Here is a 21,130-nt window from a genome sequence, read left to right as displayed (position 1 = left end):
TATAATTTAGGCTCTGTTATATTTTATCATACAGATTTTATCATACAGACATAATTTCATACAGATCGTACAGATTTCTTAAGTATCATACAGGTATAATTTAGACTCTTAATTTATTGTCTCTTAGCATCTTCCATTTCAAATCAGTAGGTTTCACCAGTTTACAACTACTGACTGTTTTCAGGCTACCTACTAGACATGTTACATTTTATTCTTGTTTTCAGGGATAATTCGTCTAAGAGATGGATTCCACGATCGCTACCCAGTAGAAGACTACTTGGATCTCTTTGACTTGGCTGCCCATCAGATTCATAGTGGGCTACAAGGTGATGCTGCAAAAGGCTATAGCAACAAGATGAACAACATCATTATTGGTACTGAATCTTTTTCTTATGGAGTACATGTTGATTGTACTAAATTTTACATAATAATGTTTGTGGCTATTTGTGTCACTGATATCCACTTCATAGTGAAATCTCAGACAACAAAAATATGGATTTGATAGTATTTACTGGAATAATTTTTGCTAGTAAAATAGAAAATAAGCTTTTCAGCTTCATCAAATTTTGTCTTCAGCAAGTAATGAAAAATTAAAAGATTTATGCTGAGAAGAAGAGTTTAAAAGTTCTTCAAGTTTGCATTTTATTTTTTTCTGTGTAAATAGATCATATTATTAGTCATTTTTCAAACTATAAGCAGTCTAAGTTTAACAACTATGATATAAAACAGCTAAAGGTAAATCTGACAATATTAATAAAACTAATCTGAATCTGGCAGTAGCTTTCAAAAATACAAATAGCTTCATTTTCTGGAGTAAACTGTCTATCACATTTTGTTCCATCCTTCACAAATGTCAGGGTGGTGTATTTCACTCTTACTTGCCCATTTTTATCCTCTTACCAACCCTGATGCTTTGAGATGATGACTGGCCCAAGGTCACACTCCCATGAACTTCATGGCAAAACGAGGATTTGAACCTGTCATAGCCATAAATACTACAGTGCCCTGGATCAAGATACTGGATTTTGGACTAGCCCAGCTCAGTTGCAGTTGTGAGAGTTAGCGGACAAGTAGGTTTGGGGTAAAGTGCTAGAGTGGTGATTCAGCTGCAGATGATCTAAAATAAAATGGACTATATAGATTGATTTCCATCTGAATTCCATCCTGGTTTGGCATTCAACAGTTTTGGTCATCTCGCTAGATGTTGTTTCCCTGGGGAGTGACAGGGCGCATGCTGATGACACACTCTATTCTTGGTCAGTGGATGTCCCATGAATGCTGATGGGAATAGACAGAATGAGGGACAATAACCTGATGCTCAATCAAAATAAAAAATCCATGCTCTGATCACATCTGGATTAGATTACAATATATCTGTCTGCCTTGAAAGCTTCAATCAGTACAAAATATAACTGCCAGATTATTTATGAGTGTGGGTTACACAGTATGTGTGACTCCTGTTGTAAAAGACTTTCACTGGCTGCCAGTTTGTTTCCAGTTCCAATTCAAAGTGCTGGTTTTTGCCTTTAAAGCCCTGAACCACCTAGGATCACAGAACCTGAAGAACGATTTTCTCCCATATAAATATACCCACCAATTAACATTATCATCTCAAGCCGTAAAATGAGGTGGCCAGCAAAGAGACAAGACTTTTTCATTAGTGGCTCCTGATTTAGGGAATACTTTCCACACATAGGTTCAACCAGCAACTAGTTTAGTGTTCTTTAGGAATTAGGAGAAAATAATTTTATTTGCTTTACCTTAGGCTTTATCCTGACCTAGTCTTCTTTGGTGTGCGCTTTATTTCAATGGGTCCCATTTTATTTTACTTTATGCTTCTTGTCTGGATTGTTTTTATTATTCCTTTATATTGCTAAATATAGAATACTGTATTTAATGCTGTGCTTTGGTATCAAGGCCTTTTAAGATGTTTACTGTGTAATACTTGCTAAATTCTACTGTTTTGATTTCTGTTGTGAATTATTACTTCAAGTAGGTACCTGCAGAAGCGACTAATAATCTGAACAAATACATACATTTGCATTTTTGCAAATATATACATTTGCATATCTGTGCCATTTCAAAGCACAGGTATGGCTTTCAGCAGTTGCCTTCTGCCACAATTTTTCAGGACGGCATATTTTTCATATGGGAAATGTTTACTTTAGCTCTTTTTCAACAGATTTCCAGAGGGGGGGAAATCAGAATTAATATGCACATTTTATGAAACTTTTTATTACCTTGTTAAAAATACAATTTAGTCAAGAGAATATCTATAGCATATATGAAAATCCGAGATTCTCTTAGGGAGCCATGTTATTAAACTTCAAATGATTAAAAAGGGAAGATATAATTAAAACTATAAACATTCCTCTAACTTTATCAGGCAATGTAATTTTCCAATCAAAAACATCTCTGAATCAAATCTTTATTGGGTTATAATTATATTTTGTCAGATGGAGCAATGGATGCTTTCAGAAGCTCTAGTGAAGACACTGTGTTTATGGCTCCCGACGTTTTAGACAGGGTTTATTTATTTATGATCATTATTATGATAAATTCCCCAGAATGCTTTATGAAAGCACAACATGATTTTATTCCATTAATCTTGGGATAAGGACATTATATATCCATCTGCTAATGAAAGTAGGCAGTTATTCATATGTTATGTGCTTTTAGCTTGTATGAAAAATTGGTATATGTTAGAGTAATTTGTTATATGTTGTAATTTGCTGTATATATGTTGTAATTTGATATATAAATGTAACAGTGATTAATTTACTATAGGGTCACTATCGCTTCTAAATCAGAATTGGAATGTCAAAGGGAAGGTGCTACAACAAGTTAGAAGAGTGCTGTCATGGCTAGCAAACAGCAAAATTATTCTAGTTTTAATAGTCATCCTCCTCTAAATAATTGACTGCCAAACAAAAGCTATGGCAAAATAAACAGTGGAAATCCATATTCCAAAGGGCTTCTATCAGATAAGAATGCTGTATTGTAGGGAGGGGGTGGGTCTAAGATGCTTCACTAATGAGTTAGGGACTATAGACTTCACCACTGTCTTGCCTTACATCCTATCTGTTGCTTTAAGTATGTGCTCCTATGTGCTACTTGTGCTTCAAGTATGATCTTACTATCATCCATGTTGTCTAATGTCAGTCCTAAGATTGCTTATGCTCTGTTTCAGCATTTCTTCAACTCTGTATTGGATTTTTGCTAAAGCCTTTGTAAACATGTATTTATTTACCCAGAGGTGTAGTGTGGGGAGGGCCAGGGGGTGCCTGCCCTGGGTGCAAAATTTTGAAAGGGCGCCACATCCACAGCCCCCCAGAAGTGCCTCCACTCACCTCCCCACCCCTTCGCTGCCACCACCAACATGGCACCCAGCGAGCCGGGCGCCCCGGTGGTGCAGTAGGTGGCCTGCCTCCCATCTCCTGACCCTCCTGACTCCCACGGTTTGGGTCGCTCACATCCCCCACCCCTTATCTCTTCGCTGCAGCTGCCCACGCCACTGCCATCAGCTCAGTGCCCAGCAGCAGCGCGGGCAGCTGCAGCAAAGAGGTAAGGGTCGGTGAGGTGAGCTGCCTGAACCGTGGGAGTGCTCTGGGGTGGGCGGGGCATGCTCCTGTGGCCCACCTCCCCGCTCCGCTGCCGCCAGCTCAGTGCCCAGCGAGCCAGGCACCCTGGCGGTGCAGCAGGTGGCCCGTCTCCCAGCTCCCCCCCCAGAGCACTCCCGCAGTTCGGGCTGTGCTTGCCCCCCCCGTCCCTTACCTCTGCTGCAGCTGCCCGGAGCAGCAGAAGTGATGTCATCATGCAGAGCCCAGAGCGCGTGCACACGGGGGCGAAGGCATCACCTCCTGCCCTGGGCAGCACTAAGGCACGCTACGCTGCAGAATTTACCCTATGTCATTGTTTATCAAAATGTCCTTGATATTGTTTATACTAATCTCACACTATGTCATCTGCCTTTGAATCTCATTGAGAAAGGTGGACTATAAATGACATAAATGACATAAGTAAAAATAAATAGTATGCTGTCATTAATCCTTCCTCTTTTTATAGAATCTTAAATACCATAAGGAGATTCTACCATCATTTTATGTGCAATATAGACAATGATGAAAATTATTGCAATTTGGTGAAGTTATGATCTTTAAAAATAGGAATTCTTTACACAGATTCAAGAAAAATCTCCAACCAGTGGAATGAGAATGATGTGCTTTACATTATCAGAATCAAGAATGCTTTGTACTCCTATAAAAAGCATGTAGATAAACAACATCAGTTTCAGTCAGGAGGTAAAAAAAATTGCATAGAATCTTGAAGTTACCTAGTATATATCATTTAATATTATGGTTCCGCATAATCTTTGTAACAATGCTCAGATTCAGCTATCTGGAATGAAGGATAATTTGTCTTTCCAGGTGAGGCCAGTGCTTCAACCATGTGGGACAACAATGCTTGGATTTTCTTCTATGACAACAGTACTGAAGGAGAACCTCCGTTTTTAATACAGGACTTTATCCATGCCTTCCAGCCAAATGCAAAGCTGATTGTGATGCTTAGGGATCCTGTTGAAAGGTTAGCAAACATTTCTGGACAGTCAAAGAAATGTTTCATGAAATGTGTTACAATTTATTTTTCAAAAGTGTTAATTTTTACTATGAACAATTCAGTTCTTTAAAACTAGTATGTTTTTAGCATCAGCATTAATTCTCCAGGAAGCTCTAGAGTATGTCTATATTTATATTACATTTACAGGATTTTAAAAGAATTTTTTATAATAGTTTCTCAGAATTTTAAATTCTAGTAACAGTATTTGAAACATTTATTTAAGTTGGTGAAATTTTGAACACCTTTATTTCCCTTGACACCATTTAACAACAAATTAATTCAGTATTTGGTGACAGAAAAAGTGATGACATTGAGCAACTAATACTGCATAACAACGAACAGGAGCTTGCTTGATTAGACCAAATTTCCAGCAGGACAAAAGGGCAATAGCATTCTTCTGTTGCCCCTTAGCAACTGGAATTCAGTTGGATAGTACCTCTGTATACTTGTCTTTAGTTGTTTAGCGAATTCCATACATTAATTGTGCAGTATAGGAAGAAGTTCTTTTTTAATTCTGTCCAGAATTTATTACCAAATAAATTGCTCTTCTTGTAATATGGGGGTGGAGGACAAAAATTCTCTCTGTCCATTTTTCTGTACCATGTAGCACTTCTTTTTCAGTATAATCCCTCTAGATTTAGTGGCATAGAATCTTTTTAATTTGGCTATATTCCGTAGAGTTTCATGTTATTTACTCATTTTTTTTCAGATATCCTATCTGAAATTACCAGTTAATACAAGAAATTACCATTTATTCCATTTTTGGCATCTAAAAATATTGTTCATCTTCATGGCTTCTGTGCGTTTCCACATTGGAACTGAGCACGTGCAGGCCACGTGCTTTTGGTGCTTTTTTGCTAGTCCTTCAGTTCTCTTTTTGCCACCATGGAGATCTCCACTGTTGTCCTCCATTTCCCCCCGCCCCCCATCTCATTCTTAAGGCTGAGGAAATGTTTCTTTTAAAAGGTTTTTTTAAGTCATCAATAGTCATTCTAGTGAAAAATATAACTACGTTTACAGAAGAAAAGTTTGTTTTCCCTTTGTCATGGCTCCAGTTTGCACTGAAGGCATGATCTGTCAGAGCCTCCTCAGAAAGGCTTTTTCTTAAAGGCTCTGGCTTCACGCTAGCCTAATTAAAGGTACCTGCCCCTCCCTGTTACCCTCAATTACCAAGGGATAAGTCCAGAGGTGTGGTCTGTCAGAGCCTCCTCACAATGGCTCTTGATTTCAGTTAGTAAAAGGCAAGATGAGTGGGTTGCAAGGTTGTTTTGGCCTTTGAGGGAGGTCTTGTCAAGATGAGGGTAATTAGGAGGATGGGAGGAGGATGTTAGCTCCTTTGGGTCCCCATTGTGAAGAAAGGAGGAGTGTATAATGAAGTAAACAATAAAAATAGTTGAGTATGGGGGCAGATAAAAACTAGGATGGAGGATGAATGAGAAAGAGAAAAAAATCAAGGAAAGGTGAGGATATGGGGGTTGCCAGGAGTATGGAAAGAAGAAATAGCATGGAGAGGCTGCTGATATTGTGGTGGTTGGTATTCAGGGGAAAGTGAGGTTTCTCCAGCAAGTCTTTGCAGATTCTCTATGATGTGACTGGGGCCAGCCCTGTAACTGGCACCACACAGCTGGGCCATAGTTCCCTCAGGTAGAGCCTGCTTGGGGCGGAATTGAAAGGGGAGGCAGACAGTGGTAGCTTGGCTGGAGGGTAGGAAGAAGGAAGTAGGCAAAGGGAAAAGGCTATGGGGCCGGGAAGGGAAGGGAAGGGAAAAATGAGACCCCCCCCCCGCAATTCCTTGCAGGTGGTCCTCTGCTTGTAATACATCTAATTCTCAATATGGCCCCATCTGTGGATACATAAATCCAGAGACTAGAGTCATATCCAGACAAGACAGATCTTTCTACAAATGCAGGCTTACTGAAAAATCTGAAATCTTAAAAAAATGCATTGGGGGTTAACCCCCTCAAAAATAATAGAAGTAGTGCCTCTGCCTTTAAGAAATGAGATCTCACTGGCTGTTGTGAGGGTTGCTGGGCAACCACCACAATATCGGCAGCCTTCAAACATCAGTTACTGTCAGTTAAAGGTAGGAGGGAGGGCCCTTTCCAGAGCACTTTTAGTCTTCCATTGCACCCATGCTCCTCTCCCTCCTGGCCTGGAGGGAGGACTCTTCAGGGCCAGCAGCAACCACCAGGACACTTGCTACAAGGCAATTTGTGCAACTCACCAGGTGAGGAGATGTCTATAACTTAATGCAATATAACTTAAACTGTGCTAAGTGTCAGCCTCTGCACAATTTATGCAACTTGGCCAAGCCCAGCAGTGGTTGCCACCCAACATACTTGAGTGACTTGGTACTGCACAACTTTTGCAATTTGGTCAGACTTTCCTCAGGGAGAGAGAAAGCTGAGAGCCAGCGTGGTATAGTGTCAGAGTGGGATTCCTAAGACGCAGGTTTAAATTCCCATTCTACCATGGAAGCTTGCTGAGTTATGTTGGGCCAGTCACTCTCTCTCAGTCTAATCTACCTCACAGGACTGTTTTGAGGATAATCGGGAGGTGAAGAGAGTGAGAGAAGCTGCTTTGGGTCCCCATTGGGGAGAAAGGTGGGATACAAATGAAGTGAATAAAAAAAAAGTCTGGGTGGGCAGATAAAGGAAAGGTTGACTGATAAGTGGAAAGGAGAGAAGGAAGCAGGGCAGTGATAGAGGATATGGAAACTGACAGGAGGATGAAAAGGGGAAATAGTGTGAAAAGGGAGATACAGGGGAAAATGAAGTGACTCCTGTAAGTCCTTGCATGTTCTCCAGTTGTTTAATAGTAATTTCAACTATATGTTACAGTGTTGAATTTTACAATTTCATTGTTAAATTCATGCATTTCCCCCTCTATATATTGAAGACTTTTAAATAAACTTTTTATTTTTTAAAAAAAATACACGCTTTATCTTGTGGGGCAACAGTAGCAGAATAAACATACCACCTTGATGTGAATGTTTTCCTTATATGAATTTTGTTCTCATCAGAACTGTGTGAATTAGAGCTGTCAACAATCTAGTTCCGAATTGTCCATGTCACCTCTTTAACCACCTTGTGTGTCAGGCAAGGCACTGTTGACATGATAAATATATTTTGTAGTCTCCAAAAGTTAACAGATGGTAATTGTATGCAAGAGAGCTGGATGAAGTGGCTTTCTTCTGTAAATGATCTGGAAATACTCTGCAGTGTGACTTTAATGCTCACCAGCTGCGGCTCTAGTGCTTGTGTACATAGGATATAATTTGCACAAAACTTGAAGAATCAGCTTTTGCTCAGTAGTGATGATGAATGCAGCTTGTAACATGACAGATACTTCTTTATCACACAGTGGATAAATGCAGTGCTATGCTACCAAATTATAAAGATTTCATCCCCAACAGACATGTGACATAACTTTTTAGTATTCTAGCATACTAAACACAAGTTTTTAAGTGGCAGGGTCAGGACCCACAGGTTGGTTGTGTTCTGACTTGATAGGCTATATTAGCAGCAGTATTTTTGCTTGTTTGGGGTTGTTTTAGAGAGGCAGAGTGGGGGGAAATTGTGACAGGGGGCATCCAGAGAGAGGGGAAAGGTTAATCTATATGATAAACTAAACAAGGGTCCCACAATCAGAAGCTGCAATTAAAGATAGATTTGTGATTTGCTAATGTTAATTACCAAAGTATTATTTTCCTCTGTAACCCTTTGACTGTTATTACTGCGAGTTTCTATAGCGTTTGATACTCAGCTGTTGAATGTCTGCAGTGTAGGCTGTATTTCCCATTGTATACATTGCCTTGGGGAATATTCTGGGTTGTCTTGGGTGCTGGACACAGGAGGAAGAGACTGTAGCTGTGACACAGCCTAGATAGTCCTCATTGGTATCATTTCTCTTAAGATTTTGCCCTGTCTACCAGATAAAGCACATTTTTGTACACATTTTTACTGCTAGTATCTGTGCCAGCAGATGTGCTAATTTGGGAATTGTGTTATATTTTATACTGGAAAGCATAACACAGCACTGTGACAGATGAACGAAATGCTCTCTGTGCCTGGATATAAAGGTCCAGTAGCCCTTTGAAGCCAGAAGAGGACCCATGAGGACAGACATAGTAGCACAGCAGGAGGCTGTTGGGCTGTGATGACTGCGTGTCTGCCCATTCACGTTTTCTACATGTGAATATGTGGCTTCCTCTTTTCTGCTGCAGCTGTTGATATAGTGCAGTGGAAATTAGGCTTACACATAGCAGGTTTTTTCTCTACAGTTCCCTACATGGCAGCTTTCTTCTACATTTTCCCAGTCCTAGTCCCTACAGTGTCCATTTTCCCACTACCACACAACAGAATGTTTTTCAGATTTTTTTAAAAATTGGCATTTGAGAAATTGTTAGTGTTGTAACATGATAATGGTTTATCTACTTAGTTCCTGTGAATTTACAACTTTTATTTTTTTTAAACATCTGTAGCTCCTTTCACTGACTTCTTTAAAAATGAAACATGGGGATTCAGAAGAACTAATGGATTGTTAGAAAGTTATAAAGATATGTCAATTGCTGTTTTTTTTTTAAAAAAAGCTTTCTAATGGCAGGGCATAATGGCTGCTGTGAGGACTGAGGCCAGAAAAGTGGTTCTAATGTTTGTGGAATGGGGAAGAATCCGAACTTTCCTGCCAACATGGCTGCTATCTCAGTTTTGCTGCAGTTTTCCCTGAAGCATCACAGCAAAGTAGATTTGGGAAAGTTCACAGAAAAGATGGTGAAATCCTGGGATGTACACAGAACACCGCTATATTGTGGGGGACCTGAAAAGAAAACTTTTCCCAGGGTGTATGTGATCATTGTCTCCTCACCGTGCACACAATCCTCCTGAGCTTTGGTTTCTTGATTATTGTATGCCTTCTCTCATTCTGGCATTAATACTGGGAGAGATAAAAAGAGATAGCTGTCATTGCCTAGAGCTGTCTATTTCCCAGTTGTGGAAAATGCAGTTCTATACCCTGACAAGGAGAGAAGAGCTGGTGAGAATTGCAGGTACTATACAATCATCCCCTCAACATTTATCTGTTGAGCCTGATAATTAACTTTTCATTTTTCTTCTACTTAAAGGCATTTTTGATATTGCTAACTTAGTGTATATCAGCTATCATAACTTTAAGCCAGTATAAGTGAAGCAAGAAACTGCACACTGAATATGATAAATTGCTCCATTTTATGCCAGGGTTCTGTTTTGTCTGCAATCTCTTTGGCAAAAATGCAGTCCGGTGCACCATCGTTAATTTTGATTATGGTGAAGGATAATAGCATCAAGTGAGTAATAAGCAGCAATAGCAGCTGAAGTCCTCGTCGGCACCGGTTGTTTTCCTACAAATGTCCCTCAAAGAAAAAAAAAAGGGAAAAAAAGGAGAATCCTGTACTAACCAGAAATCCTTTGATCTAGAGCTTCAGAAGTATTTGACTGTGCTGTTGTTCAAGTGGACCTTCCCACTCCTTTCAGTACAAAGCTCTGTATGGATTGCCAAAGGTGTGCACCCTCTGAAATGCTCTTTGTTTTGGAGAGTGTGAAAATTCTTGCACATGTGGAAGCTCTGAACATGCCCTCAGCATAGATATTTCTGCTTAGCAACATTAGGACTGCCTGCATACACAAGCATTAATGAAATTGTATTTTTAAACTGGATGTTTAAAATTTTAGAAAAAAAGTCTTGTCAACAAACAGCATATTTTTAATATTCCTGATTGAAGCTGGTTGTTGGTCTTGCCTTATATTAGTACTCCGTGGTCTTCTCTATTCTCTAACTTTTTAGTTATGGCTCAAAATGCTGGTATTAACTTGTTCTGTGCTGAACAACTTAGGGCCTGCAAACATAAGACTCACATCGATTGCATGAATTCATATGGTCAGAATGTGCTCTTGTGCATGGTAGTAGTCCTCATGCTTCATATTTGCAGAATGTATTTTGATAAAGTGTTATTTAAAAGCTTCAGGTTGGAGAAAAAGAAACAAATTGTGTGAGGCGTGATTCCTTTTATAGGGTCAATAAAGCCCCCAAACTTTCTACAGGCAAATTTCCTAATAATAATGTTAGGAGCTTTTGTCTAAGAAGCAGAAATGCTATCCTAATGATCGGCTTTAGCATTTCTCAGTGGATTCTGCTGTGTGTGGTGTAGTGGTTAGAGTGCTGGACTAGGATCTGGGAGACCATGGAAGTTTGCTGTGAGTGATACATCAAGACTCTGCTTCAGTAACTGCTTATGATATGAAATACATGAGCCTCTCAGTCTGATGGGTTTTGTGTCACAGAAGCACAACATGTCCAGTGGGACAAAACATTTCCAGATGCTGCCTGGGAGACTGGAATGCACATGACATGCAAATGGAATGCAGGGCGATTAGGCACTATTGGACTCCTGCTTCCCATGCCTCTGATAGTAGCTCTTTGAACAAGAAAGTTGCCTGAGAGATCTCCCCTTTAACACCCCTATAATATTCCTTCTTTCATCCCTGTTTGTTGAGAAACCTCATGCAATCCTATCAGGCAATCAGGAGTCATTAGTCACTTCTAGATAGTTTCATTCCTTCCTGGGAAAAACTTAAACTTGGAGACACATCTCCAGTCTTTAGAGATACTTGATGAATTATGGTTTTATTGGTGGGCACTTCTTGTCCCCAAATGGAATGCTGAATTATTGTTTTATTGGCAGGAACCTAAAATAAGCAATTGCACTCCTAGTCTCCAGCCAGAATGTTGATCAAAATACATCAAAGTCTTTATCATTTCCAGGAGACAAATATCAAAACGCTTTGTGTATAGGACCATTCAGCCCCAGGGTCCATTCCACTTTATAAATATTTGGACTCTGACCCAGTCAAAGAGTGTACACTTTCTTGGGTCCCAAGTGTCGCACCTTCAGGATCTGCCCTGGGCTTCTTTTTGCAGACACTGTTCATGGTCTGAGGACTTCACTTCTTGTCTGATAAGTAAACTTACCCTGAACCTTACCCTATTCCCTATTTTCTAGCTATATTCCTCGGACTCTTGTTTGTTTGATATATGTAATTATAGTAACCTAGCTATGCATATATAATAATTTCAATAAAATCTTCAATAAAAACTACTTTTGTCTTGGAGAAACACCATCTCATTGGCTTCCTTGGGAGAGGGACCTCATAAAAGTTGGTGACAAATCCCATTAGTTACCACCTCTTGCTAAGCCTACTCCTTGGTTGTTAATTTCTTTTACTTTGCAAGGAGCCTCATCCCAGTAACTGATTGATCTTAGACCAGTCACTGGCTCTGACTAACCTACCTCACACATTTGTTGGGAGGATAAAATGTATCTCCTCTGCTTTTGTTTCCAAACTGCCCTTCCTTCCACTTCCCCTCCCCTCAGTGTCCACTTTCTCAGTAAACAAAACTGTTAGAATGTTTTGTTTCAGAAAGGAATGGAAAAGTTGTTTCAGAAAGGAATAGAAAAGAGATAAAGAGAACAAGGAGACCAGAAGCCAAACAAAAGCCAAGGAGATAAGGAATTAGAGGAAGCTAATGACAAGGAAGAAAAAGGACAGAAAAAAGGAGATATGATAGAATGTTTCAAGTCTTTAAACCAAGGGGCATAGGTCTCTGCATACAGGGCTTCTTCACCTTTAATAGGCCCCAAAAGGAGGGATTTTATCGAGAAGTAGTGCAGTCAGTAGAGCTTTGTACACTGACAGTCCTAAGGGTCATCAAAAACTGTGGAGCATGAGACGCATAGGAGTTGAATTTCACATATTGATCGAAAGCAAATGCTTTGTTTGCAGGCTTCTAGTAACATACCATGTTTCTCAGTTGACTTTCATATACCATTTATCCAAAGGTTAAGAGAGTGAGTTTGGTATAGTGGTTTAGAGTGGCAGGACTCTAATCTGGAGAACCAGACATTGGGTCAGTCACAGCTTCTTGGAGCTCTCTCAGCCCCACCCACCTCACAGGGTGATTGTTGTGGGGATAATAATAACATACTTTGTTAACTGCTCTGAGTGGGCATTAAGTTATCCCGAAGGGCGGTATATAAATCAAATATTGTTGTTGCTGTTGTTATTATTGTTATTAATTTTCCCAGTTTCTCTGTGAAGATCTTGTTCTTGCATCAAATGTTGTTACAGCAGGATCTAAATGTGCAACATTTCAACAAATTGGCAAATACAATTTTTATAGCTTCTTGTTAACATTTATTTTGTGCATTTAATTTGCTAGGTGCTATGCTGAATGGAGATTCCAGTTTAGGTGACACATACAAGACAGGCATGCAGGGAAAAAAGACAGTGAATTCGCAAATAAGTGGTAGGAGTGGGTTAAAGAATAGCCAGGCAGCAAGTAAAGGGAAGCTGAGATACATACAGAAAATTTTTTTAAAAAAATCAATGGATGTGTAGCTTGAAAAATAGGATAGGTTTGAGATAACAGCATAACAGATTTTGTGAATCAGTATACAGACAGCAGAAGCTGTAAGAATTATTGTACTGAAAAAGACAGTATAGTGGAAGCAAACTATGGGACAAATACTGAGCTGTTTGATAAGAAAATAGGAAAATGCATCTCCCAGTTTACTTTCAAACTGTATATCCTAACATACCTGGGCCCCAGTTACATTTCTCGGGCAATCTTCTGGTGATACATTTACCTAGGATTGACTGTTGGGAACAATTAGCTTACAGACTTTTTTTGTGGTTGGTCCGTTCCAGCAGGTGTGTGGTTGGAGGGTAAACTGGTTTTTTCTCCCAGATTTGGCTGTGTTTTAACTGTGTGTATTGGATCTAACCACATGTATTAATTAATTAATTAATTAGATTATTTGATTATTTAATTATTTTGTTGCTGGATGCTCATGATGTTTGTGTGTCCTTGCAGCTTTTGTTACTTTGTTACCTGCCTTGAGTCTGCAGAGGAGCACAAGTATTTTCATTAATTAATTAAAAGAGAGATAATGATTTAGCAAACAGACAAAAGAAAAAAAAAGTAGGGTACAGGACAGAGTCCAAGATAGGACAGCAACTGACAAGCATTGCCATTTGCTGAAAATTTATTGGTGAAAAAATTGATAATCAAAAGTAGTGCTTGTGTCTGGCCAGGTGAAATTCTTTAGAAAACTTAGCAAGAACCACTCTGATGGCATAGAATGGATAATTTCAGGAATTCAGAAACTTCTCAATGACTATATGAGTATGAGCAGAACAGAGCCCTTCATTACAAATACAATAACATTTATAATATCTGCTGCATCAAATTTGCATTATAGCTTTTGCCTCCATGTTCTGACATGTGCCTTAATCTTGCCAGGAAAGCCATTCCACAATGTGGGGGCCACAACAGAGAAAGCATGTGTGGGCAGTTGTTGATTTTGCCCTGGCAGCGCACAGGGACAAAGGCAGTTCTGCAGATATGATGGACCAACGGCATGAAGGGCTTTGTATGTCATAGTCAGTACCTTGAATTCAGCTTAGTAACTGATGGGCAGCTGATGAAGTGATACAGTATGTAATCCACCTTGAGTCTCAGTGAGAAAGGCGGAATATAAATAATGTAATTAAATTTCCACCACAGGTGCAGAAAGATACTTTTTTTCCTCCTGAAGAAAACTGTTCCTGCATGGTTATCTTTGCACTTGGTTTAAACAGGGCAAGAAGTTGTAAAAATGTGCCTTGAGACAGGAGGGCTTTGTAATGGTTATTACAGCTGTGCATTATTGTCAGCACTAAAACCCTGTAGCAGTTTCAGAGAAACAGTCTATCCACGGAAACTCTAGTAGAAATGAGAGAGCAGAAAATTGATATTTGACAGTGGATTTCACTAGTGAAAGTCTGTTACTGATTCTGTGCTAGTAAGGCAACCTGGACCAGTTTGGCTGTTGCTGATAGTGGGAAAATCCACATGCCCTCGGAGCGTCCCGGCGTTGCGCTAAATGTTTGCTAAACACCCAGAAGTATAGCATCTTTCTAGCGCAGTTTCTGAAATCACGCTTGAAAGACGCTGTACTTCTGGGCGTTCAGCGAACATTTAGCGCAACGCTGGGACACGCCAAGGATGTGTGGACTTGCCCAGTTTCTTTGTGCTGAGTCCTGCCTGTCTGAGTTGCCTTTCATCCTCCAGTTGCCAGATAGTCTCCAGATAATCTCTCTTTCCAGCGGTTTTGCTAGAGGAAAACAAATCAAAAATTAATAATAGGATTTGTTTTGTTTTTTCGTAAGTGGGCCTTTTCTGTACATTCTGTTTCTTTCAGAAAGTATCTGACAGTTTATTGCCTTTATTTGTTTATTTTAATGATGACACATGGCTTGACTGAAATTACATATCACTTGGTTCTGTCCTGGTTCCTTTTACAGATTGTATTCTGATTATCTCTACTTTGCAAGTGCTAACAAATCCGTAGAGGACTTCCATGAAAAAGTGGCTGAGTCTCTGCAGCTGTTTGAGAATTGCCTGGTGGATTATTCCCTAAGAGCTTGTGTGTACAACAACACCCTTAATAATGCCATGCCTGTATGTATGCTTTCAGTCTGGTGTATAAGGAATAGAACCTGTAGCCAGTGTTACCCAAAGTGCTAGGGCATGTGAGAAGCCTGTAAAATTAAACACAAGCCTCATCCCTCAAGTGGTTAACTGTTGCCTGAGTTATACCACCCCAGACTGCATATGGGAGAATCACATGATTAAATGCCATTTAAAAATCCCCGCACATGAGGCAGAAGGTTAAGCTACAAGCATTGGTTCTTAAATATATTTTCTGTGTCCAGGGATTTAAAAATAATAATAATAGAGGAGCATTCAGTTTGAGTGAAGTGCCTAGACATGTCACTTCAATGACAACAGACCTATAGAGAATGGATTGTGAAACTAACTGGGATGAATTAAAAAGCCTGTGTTGTTGCTCTGGTCACTTGAAAAAATATGTTTATACTGCATAAGGCCAATTTTAACTAACGTTCAGTCTATGAGCATACTGAGGTCCAAATTACATTTTACTGTTTACCATGTGATTGCCACGGGGTCTTGCAGCCATACAACAACTGCAAGCTCTCCTTGGGATGTCAGTTCAGAAGCTCTGTAGGGGCCCAGTTTGGACTGAGACCCCAGTGCATGGGAGAGGAAGAACTCCTTGCCTGGAATGGAGGAAGAGCTCCCCCATTCCAGTATCCCAATCAGAAATGGCCATAGGGGGCATTATTTGCCCCATTGGGGAGCAAAGACACTAAATGCTTGCATGTCCAGTCCCCCCACAGGAAAATAATGCACCCAGGCCATTTGGGTTTGGAAAAACAGGGCAAGAGAAAGGCATGAGCCCTGGCTCCCCCTCCCCCGCCCCTCACACACACTCTTCCAGTCCTGATCCAAATTGGGCTCCTGCTGTGCTTCTGAATTTATTTCCTATGGGAAACTTGCAGTTGGCATCTTGTGATGGATGTAACATATAGATTTTAAGGTCATTTCTCATATTATGCAGAGTGAAGTCCAAATTTGTTATGCAGAGAGATTAATTCATTTTACAAAACTAAATTGAATTTTGTTTCCATTCTTGTAGGTACGACTTCAGGTTGGTCTATATGTTGTTTTTCTCCTGGACTGGCTTACAGTTTTTAATAAAAATCAAATGTTAGTTCTGCGTTTGGAAGATCATGCATCCAACGTTAAGTATACTATGCACATGGTATTCCGTTTTTTGGATTTAGGTGAGTACTTTTCTGATCCTTCTAGGTTAAGTACATTATTACCTGTTTCATGGCGTTGCTATACATTAAAGCTATATATTTAAATCTTCCCTCCTTTCCTCTAAAGATGTTAGCAGTTCCAGTCCTTAGTTTATTTGTATAGAGGCAAACAGCAACACAAGAGGTGTCCCATAAGTGTTGTGGAGAGAAGTGGAGTAACAGATTGCTCCATTTCTGAGTCTTAGCATGTTTTGTTGTTGTTGCTGTGTACTGGTCAACTTCAGAAATTGGTTTCAGGATCTTGCAGAAGCCTTCTAAATGGGTATTCAGACTACTATACTGGGAAGTCTTACATACTGGGTAGCTGTATGCTGTACTGAGTTAAATAACAGATCAGTATATCATCTTATCACTGTTACTTAATTGGATTACACATTAAGGAATTTTACAGTGCCATCCTAAGTAGAATGATGCCCTTCTGAGTCCTAGGTTTGTGCTGTAAATTACCTAAATGTAGCCATTTATCCTCCTTTAATCAAAGGGCATAATTTTTTGTATTTTAATCCACCTGTTCAGGCTATCAGGGGGTCACTTCACATATGCCAATTTCCTTCAGAAATATTAGCTGGAGGCATGTATAATAAAATGTGCGTAAGTGGTAAGAAGCGACAATTCAGAGGAGTCTATTTAACTATATTACATTACAACGTATGATTATCACAAGTTATGGTGTACATAAAATTTACAACATGGAAGTAATGCAGTAATATCAATCGGGGGAATGGCTTTTTATGAATTGTCTAGCAAGCACAGAACAAAATAAGCTGCTCTACTGAAGGTGAATCTCAGTCTTGAGGAAGGTCACACAAAAAAGTATAATGTTCTTGATGGAGTCCACTTCAAAAATAGATTGGTATCAGTTTGCACATTTTGTGCTTGAGCTTGCCCTCTGTGCTTGCTATGTGAAATCTGGTGATTCTAATATCACCCCCCCTCCCTTTGATGGAGATAGAAGTAAATAATTAGTACATTAGAATGTATGTTCGGTATTACTTTATGCTGCTGTATTTGTTTTCCAAAATCAGTCAAATTCTAAAGATCAATTGATGCTACATATGCAAATTACCAATTGATACACCGAAAGGGAGCTTGTCTTTGTATGTCTTTAAATGCAATTAATTTTAAAATACCTGGAAGCTATTTAAATGATATGGAACATAATGTTGAACAAAATGGTTGCATGAAACTTTTCTTGATGCATGCACTCTCCTAAGATGTCTTCAGACACTACAATTTGTAGAAGAAAGTCTATTCTTCCTGCCTTCTTTTAGAAGCAGAGCTTTCCTGCCTTGCTTTTGCAGTGAAATAGGTGAGAAATCTCTGAATCTGTATGGGCAAAAGCATGGGTTCCGCTTCAGACATTACAAAGAAGTAAGAAAACACATATTGCTCAGGCACTCTTTGTAAAACACAAACTGTCTTGGACATTTTATGTTCTTTAACTAGGAAATGTTTTGGATGATGCATAAAGAAAATTATACATACATATTTTTGGGTTCTTTACTACAGGTGCCCTGAATGAAAAACAGGAAGTTCTAATTACTAAGAGTCCTGCATCCAACACTAGAAGGCCTGAGGATCGCAATTTAGGTCCTATGTTACCTCTTACAAAGGAAATTCTACAAGATTTTTATCAGCCATTCAATGCAAAACTTGCTCAAGTTCTTTGTGATGAAGCTTTTTTATGGAAAAAGCCTTGATCTGTTCAGTGCCACAACACAATTGCAGTGCTTAGAGGGGTAAAAAAAACCTTTTTAAATCCTGTTTTTCCGGTGCAAGTAATTACATTTTACCCACTCTGCGGTCAAGAAAACCCAATGCCTTCTTTCCCACAGATAGCATACAAAGAAACAAGAACATAGAGCTCCATGATTATGAAACTGTTGAAACTTCTGTCTCCACAAAAGAACAGTATACAAATCATATGAAGCAGTCTTACAGTTATCTGGTTATGATTAAGAAATATATTAAGCAATTTCAACACAGCGATTAGTACTAGCCACCTAAAAATGCACATTCATTCTCATTTTTACAGTATGTCTTGCATTCCTTTGAAACTATTCAAAATAGCTTTTTAAGCATTAAAAATTACCAATTTTAATCCAGAAGTCTTTTTTTTTTTAATTCCAACGCTCCTCGGTACAGAATTTCTTCTTTCTATAAAATTTAAGTCTGCCTGGAGTATGTAACTTGGTATAGAAAAAGCCAAAGCAAATGACTTGTTAATGGATTATTGTTTCAATAGACCTCAAGTAGAATTAGTCCTTCCACTTTTAGAATATCATAAGAGATTTTCTCAAGAAAATGTAAATATTAAATTGAAGAGAGAATAGAGAGGCAACATAAGGCTATCAGATCAGGGTAAATGTAGCATATCTTGAAAATGCATAATGTCCACAATCTTCACACCAGGAGGGCAAATCACCATGCAGTTAACATGCCTGTCACAGACTGCGCTCTCTATATTCCTAATAATTGAATAACTCACAACCAAAAGCCGACCTCCCCTAACATCAGAATGGTATCCCCAGTATGAGAGGATATTAGTCCACCATCTGAGATGGGACCCCATCTAAGGGATCATGTCTCCTCAATCTCTGTCCTCAGTAAAAACATAAGAAGAGCCCAGCTGGATCAGATCAATGACCCATCTTGTACCATCTTGTACCACATCATGTCTCATACAGTGGCCAACCAGTTACTATGAAGGGCCAACAACAGGAAATAGAGACTGAGGCCTTCTCCTGAAGTTGTCTCCTGGCACTGGTATTCAGAGGTTCATTGCCTCTGAATGTGGGGGCTCCCTTTGGTCACCATAGGTAGTAGCCACAAATAGACCTATCCTACATGACTAAATAATAATATTTACTAAATAATACTATTTAGTAATAATACTAAATAATATTTAGTAATAATAATATAAATAATATTTATTGTGCTGAAATCATTAACTCCTTCCCTTCATCAGTGTCACTTTCACCAGGCCATGGTTTATTATCATAGGAAAAGTCCTATGGTCACTTGCTGTGTCTAAACCTTCCTTTCCATTCGAGGGAAGAGATAGTCCAGGTATCTGGGGTCTTCTGCTGAGTGATTGCTGTCTGGAGAACAGGAAAAGAGACATGAAAGAGGATGAGGCCGGATCTGCCGAGTGGAAGTCTAGGTGTAGGAGCTGAGCTGTTTGGGTAGGTAACCAGGCCCTGGAAAGGAGAACATGAAGAGGAGATAAGGAGACCTGTCTGGATGGTCTAATAACAGTGAGTCTTTCTTGTAACTGCTCCTTTTAAGTATCAGCTTAGTGCTCAGAGAGATCATCCTGGAGGAAATTAGGGCCAGCTGCTGTTTGTTTTTCTCCATCAGAGAACAAATCCCAGAAGCCCTGGAGTGCTCCCTCACAATGTCTCAAGTTGTGGAGAAGACTGTCAGCTTTTACAAACTCAAACAGCTAATTATGTTACACGGTTCTACTACTTTGCCAAGCAGTTCACTATACCCCAATTTTTTTTCCAGGATCCCAGACAAATCCCACACACAAGTTACATTTGCAGATCAAACTGGTTTACGAAGCATCATGTTCTAACCAAGTGTTTATAAATATTTGTATTACCTTCATAGATCACTGAGGGCTACTACATGGCCAGTATAGCTAGATAAGATCTTGTCTGGTATGGTAAGGAGAAAGCAGACAGTCACAGACATGCCTAGCTTTGTTTCTGCTGTGCTGAAGAGCGTAGAATCAAGTATCCAGGGATGGTACTTAGTTTCTTCTGAGATAGTATCTTTCTGAATTTCCCAAAAGTGATCTGCGTTCTAATGTCTGCAATTCTTTGTAGGAAAATGTATCTTATGCATAGAAATGTGAGCGTGTCAGAGGTCATTAGTTCCACATCCTTGCAACGGTGCCTTGAACTAGCAACAAGTGGGGCTCTGCTTGAGGAGAACTTTTCAGGCAACTTTCCAGCAAAGGCCAAGCTTTTCAGCCTACTCAGTCCTATCACCTGACTTTTCAAATATGCAAAAGGCTGCTGCTTGCTGCTCATTTACTAATTCTGATTGATGATGTTATTAGGAAGTTTTACATTTGTTAGGTACCCTGGGTGTTCTCTTTAAATGGAAAGGAGATAAAAAAAAATAAGCCATCTGGGGGAGACAGGATCTTGTTTACAAGAACAGGTGAAAAACAGTTTGAGTGAGTTGCTGCAATCCTAACTTGCTTCAGTGTGGCTTGATAGCCTACCTTATACATGTTGCTTAGCCAGCAGTTAGTTACTTGAACTGATTAATCAATCAATAGATCCCAAAATTTCCATATAGTTCATTCAAAGAGAGTTCCCACAATTTTTAAACGCTGAACAGTTTATCTACAAATGCATATTTCTTGCCCAAAAAACAATTTCTCAGAACATAGTCTTCTTTTTATGGCTGGAAACTTTTAATCTCAGCTGGAACTTCGGAACCTTTAGCTCCTTAGCCAAGTTTTGATTCAGGGGGTCTGAAATCCCTGAATTCTGGAATTCACATGTAGCAAGTTCTACCAATGAGAAAGCTGGGCCTCAGCCCTACCAGATGTTGCTTCTCAAAGAGAAGGTATCTGGAGGAAGACATGCCAACATGATCTTTAAAAACTATCCTTACATTGCCTGTAGTAATGTCCAAGAACTAGCTCTGAAGTCAAAGATCATCTTGTTCTCACATTCTTTAGCTCCTTCACCCAAATGTTCTCAAGAGTAATGACACAAGTAATCTATGGA

General features: G+C 39.4%; 1 protein-coding gene across 6 annotated transcripts in view; it reads left to right on the top strand.

Annotated features, from left to right (window-relative positions):
- Window positions 1-18,480, top strand: part of CHST15 (carbohydrate sulfotransferase 15) — a 119,769-nt gene extending 101,289 nt beyond the window's left edge. For all 6 annotated transcript variants that reach the window (XM_054982909.1, XM_054982908.1, XM_054982907.1 and 3 more), the window contains exons 5-9: window positions 225-374; window positions 4,428-4,584; window positions 14,997-15,153; window positions 16,193-16,340; window positions 17,889-18,480. In XM_054982909.1, coding sequence (XP_054838884.1) covers window positions 225-374; window positions 4,428-4,584; window positions 14,997-15,153; window positions 16,193-16,340; window positions 17,889-18,079 — 803 coding nt within the window. In that variant the 3' untranslated portion in view covers window positions 18,080-18,480. The remainder of the gene's footprint in view (window positions 1-224; window positions 375-4,427; window positions 4,585-14,996; window positions 15,154-16,192; window positions 16,341-17,888) is intronic.
- The last annotated feature ends 2,650 nt before the right edge of the window (window positions 18,481-21,130 follow it).

Source organism: Eublepharis macularius, chromosome 6, assembly GCF_028583425.1.
Source record: "Eublepharis macularius isolate TG4126 chromosome 6, MPM_Emac_v1.0, whole genome shotgun sequence".
Classification (NCBI taxonomy): Eukaryota; Metazoa; Chordata; class Lepidosauria; order Squamata; family Eublepharidae; genus Eublepharis; species Eublepharis macularius.
This window is presented reverse-complemented; position numbering and strand designations above follow the sequence as displayed.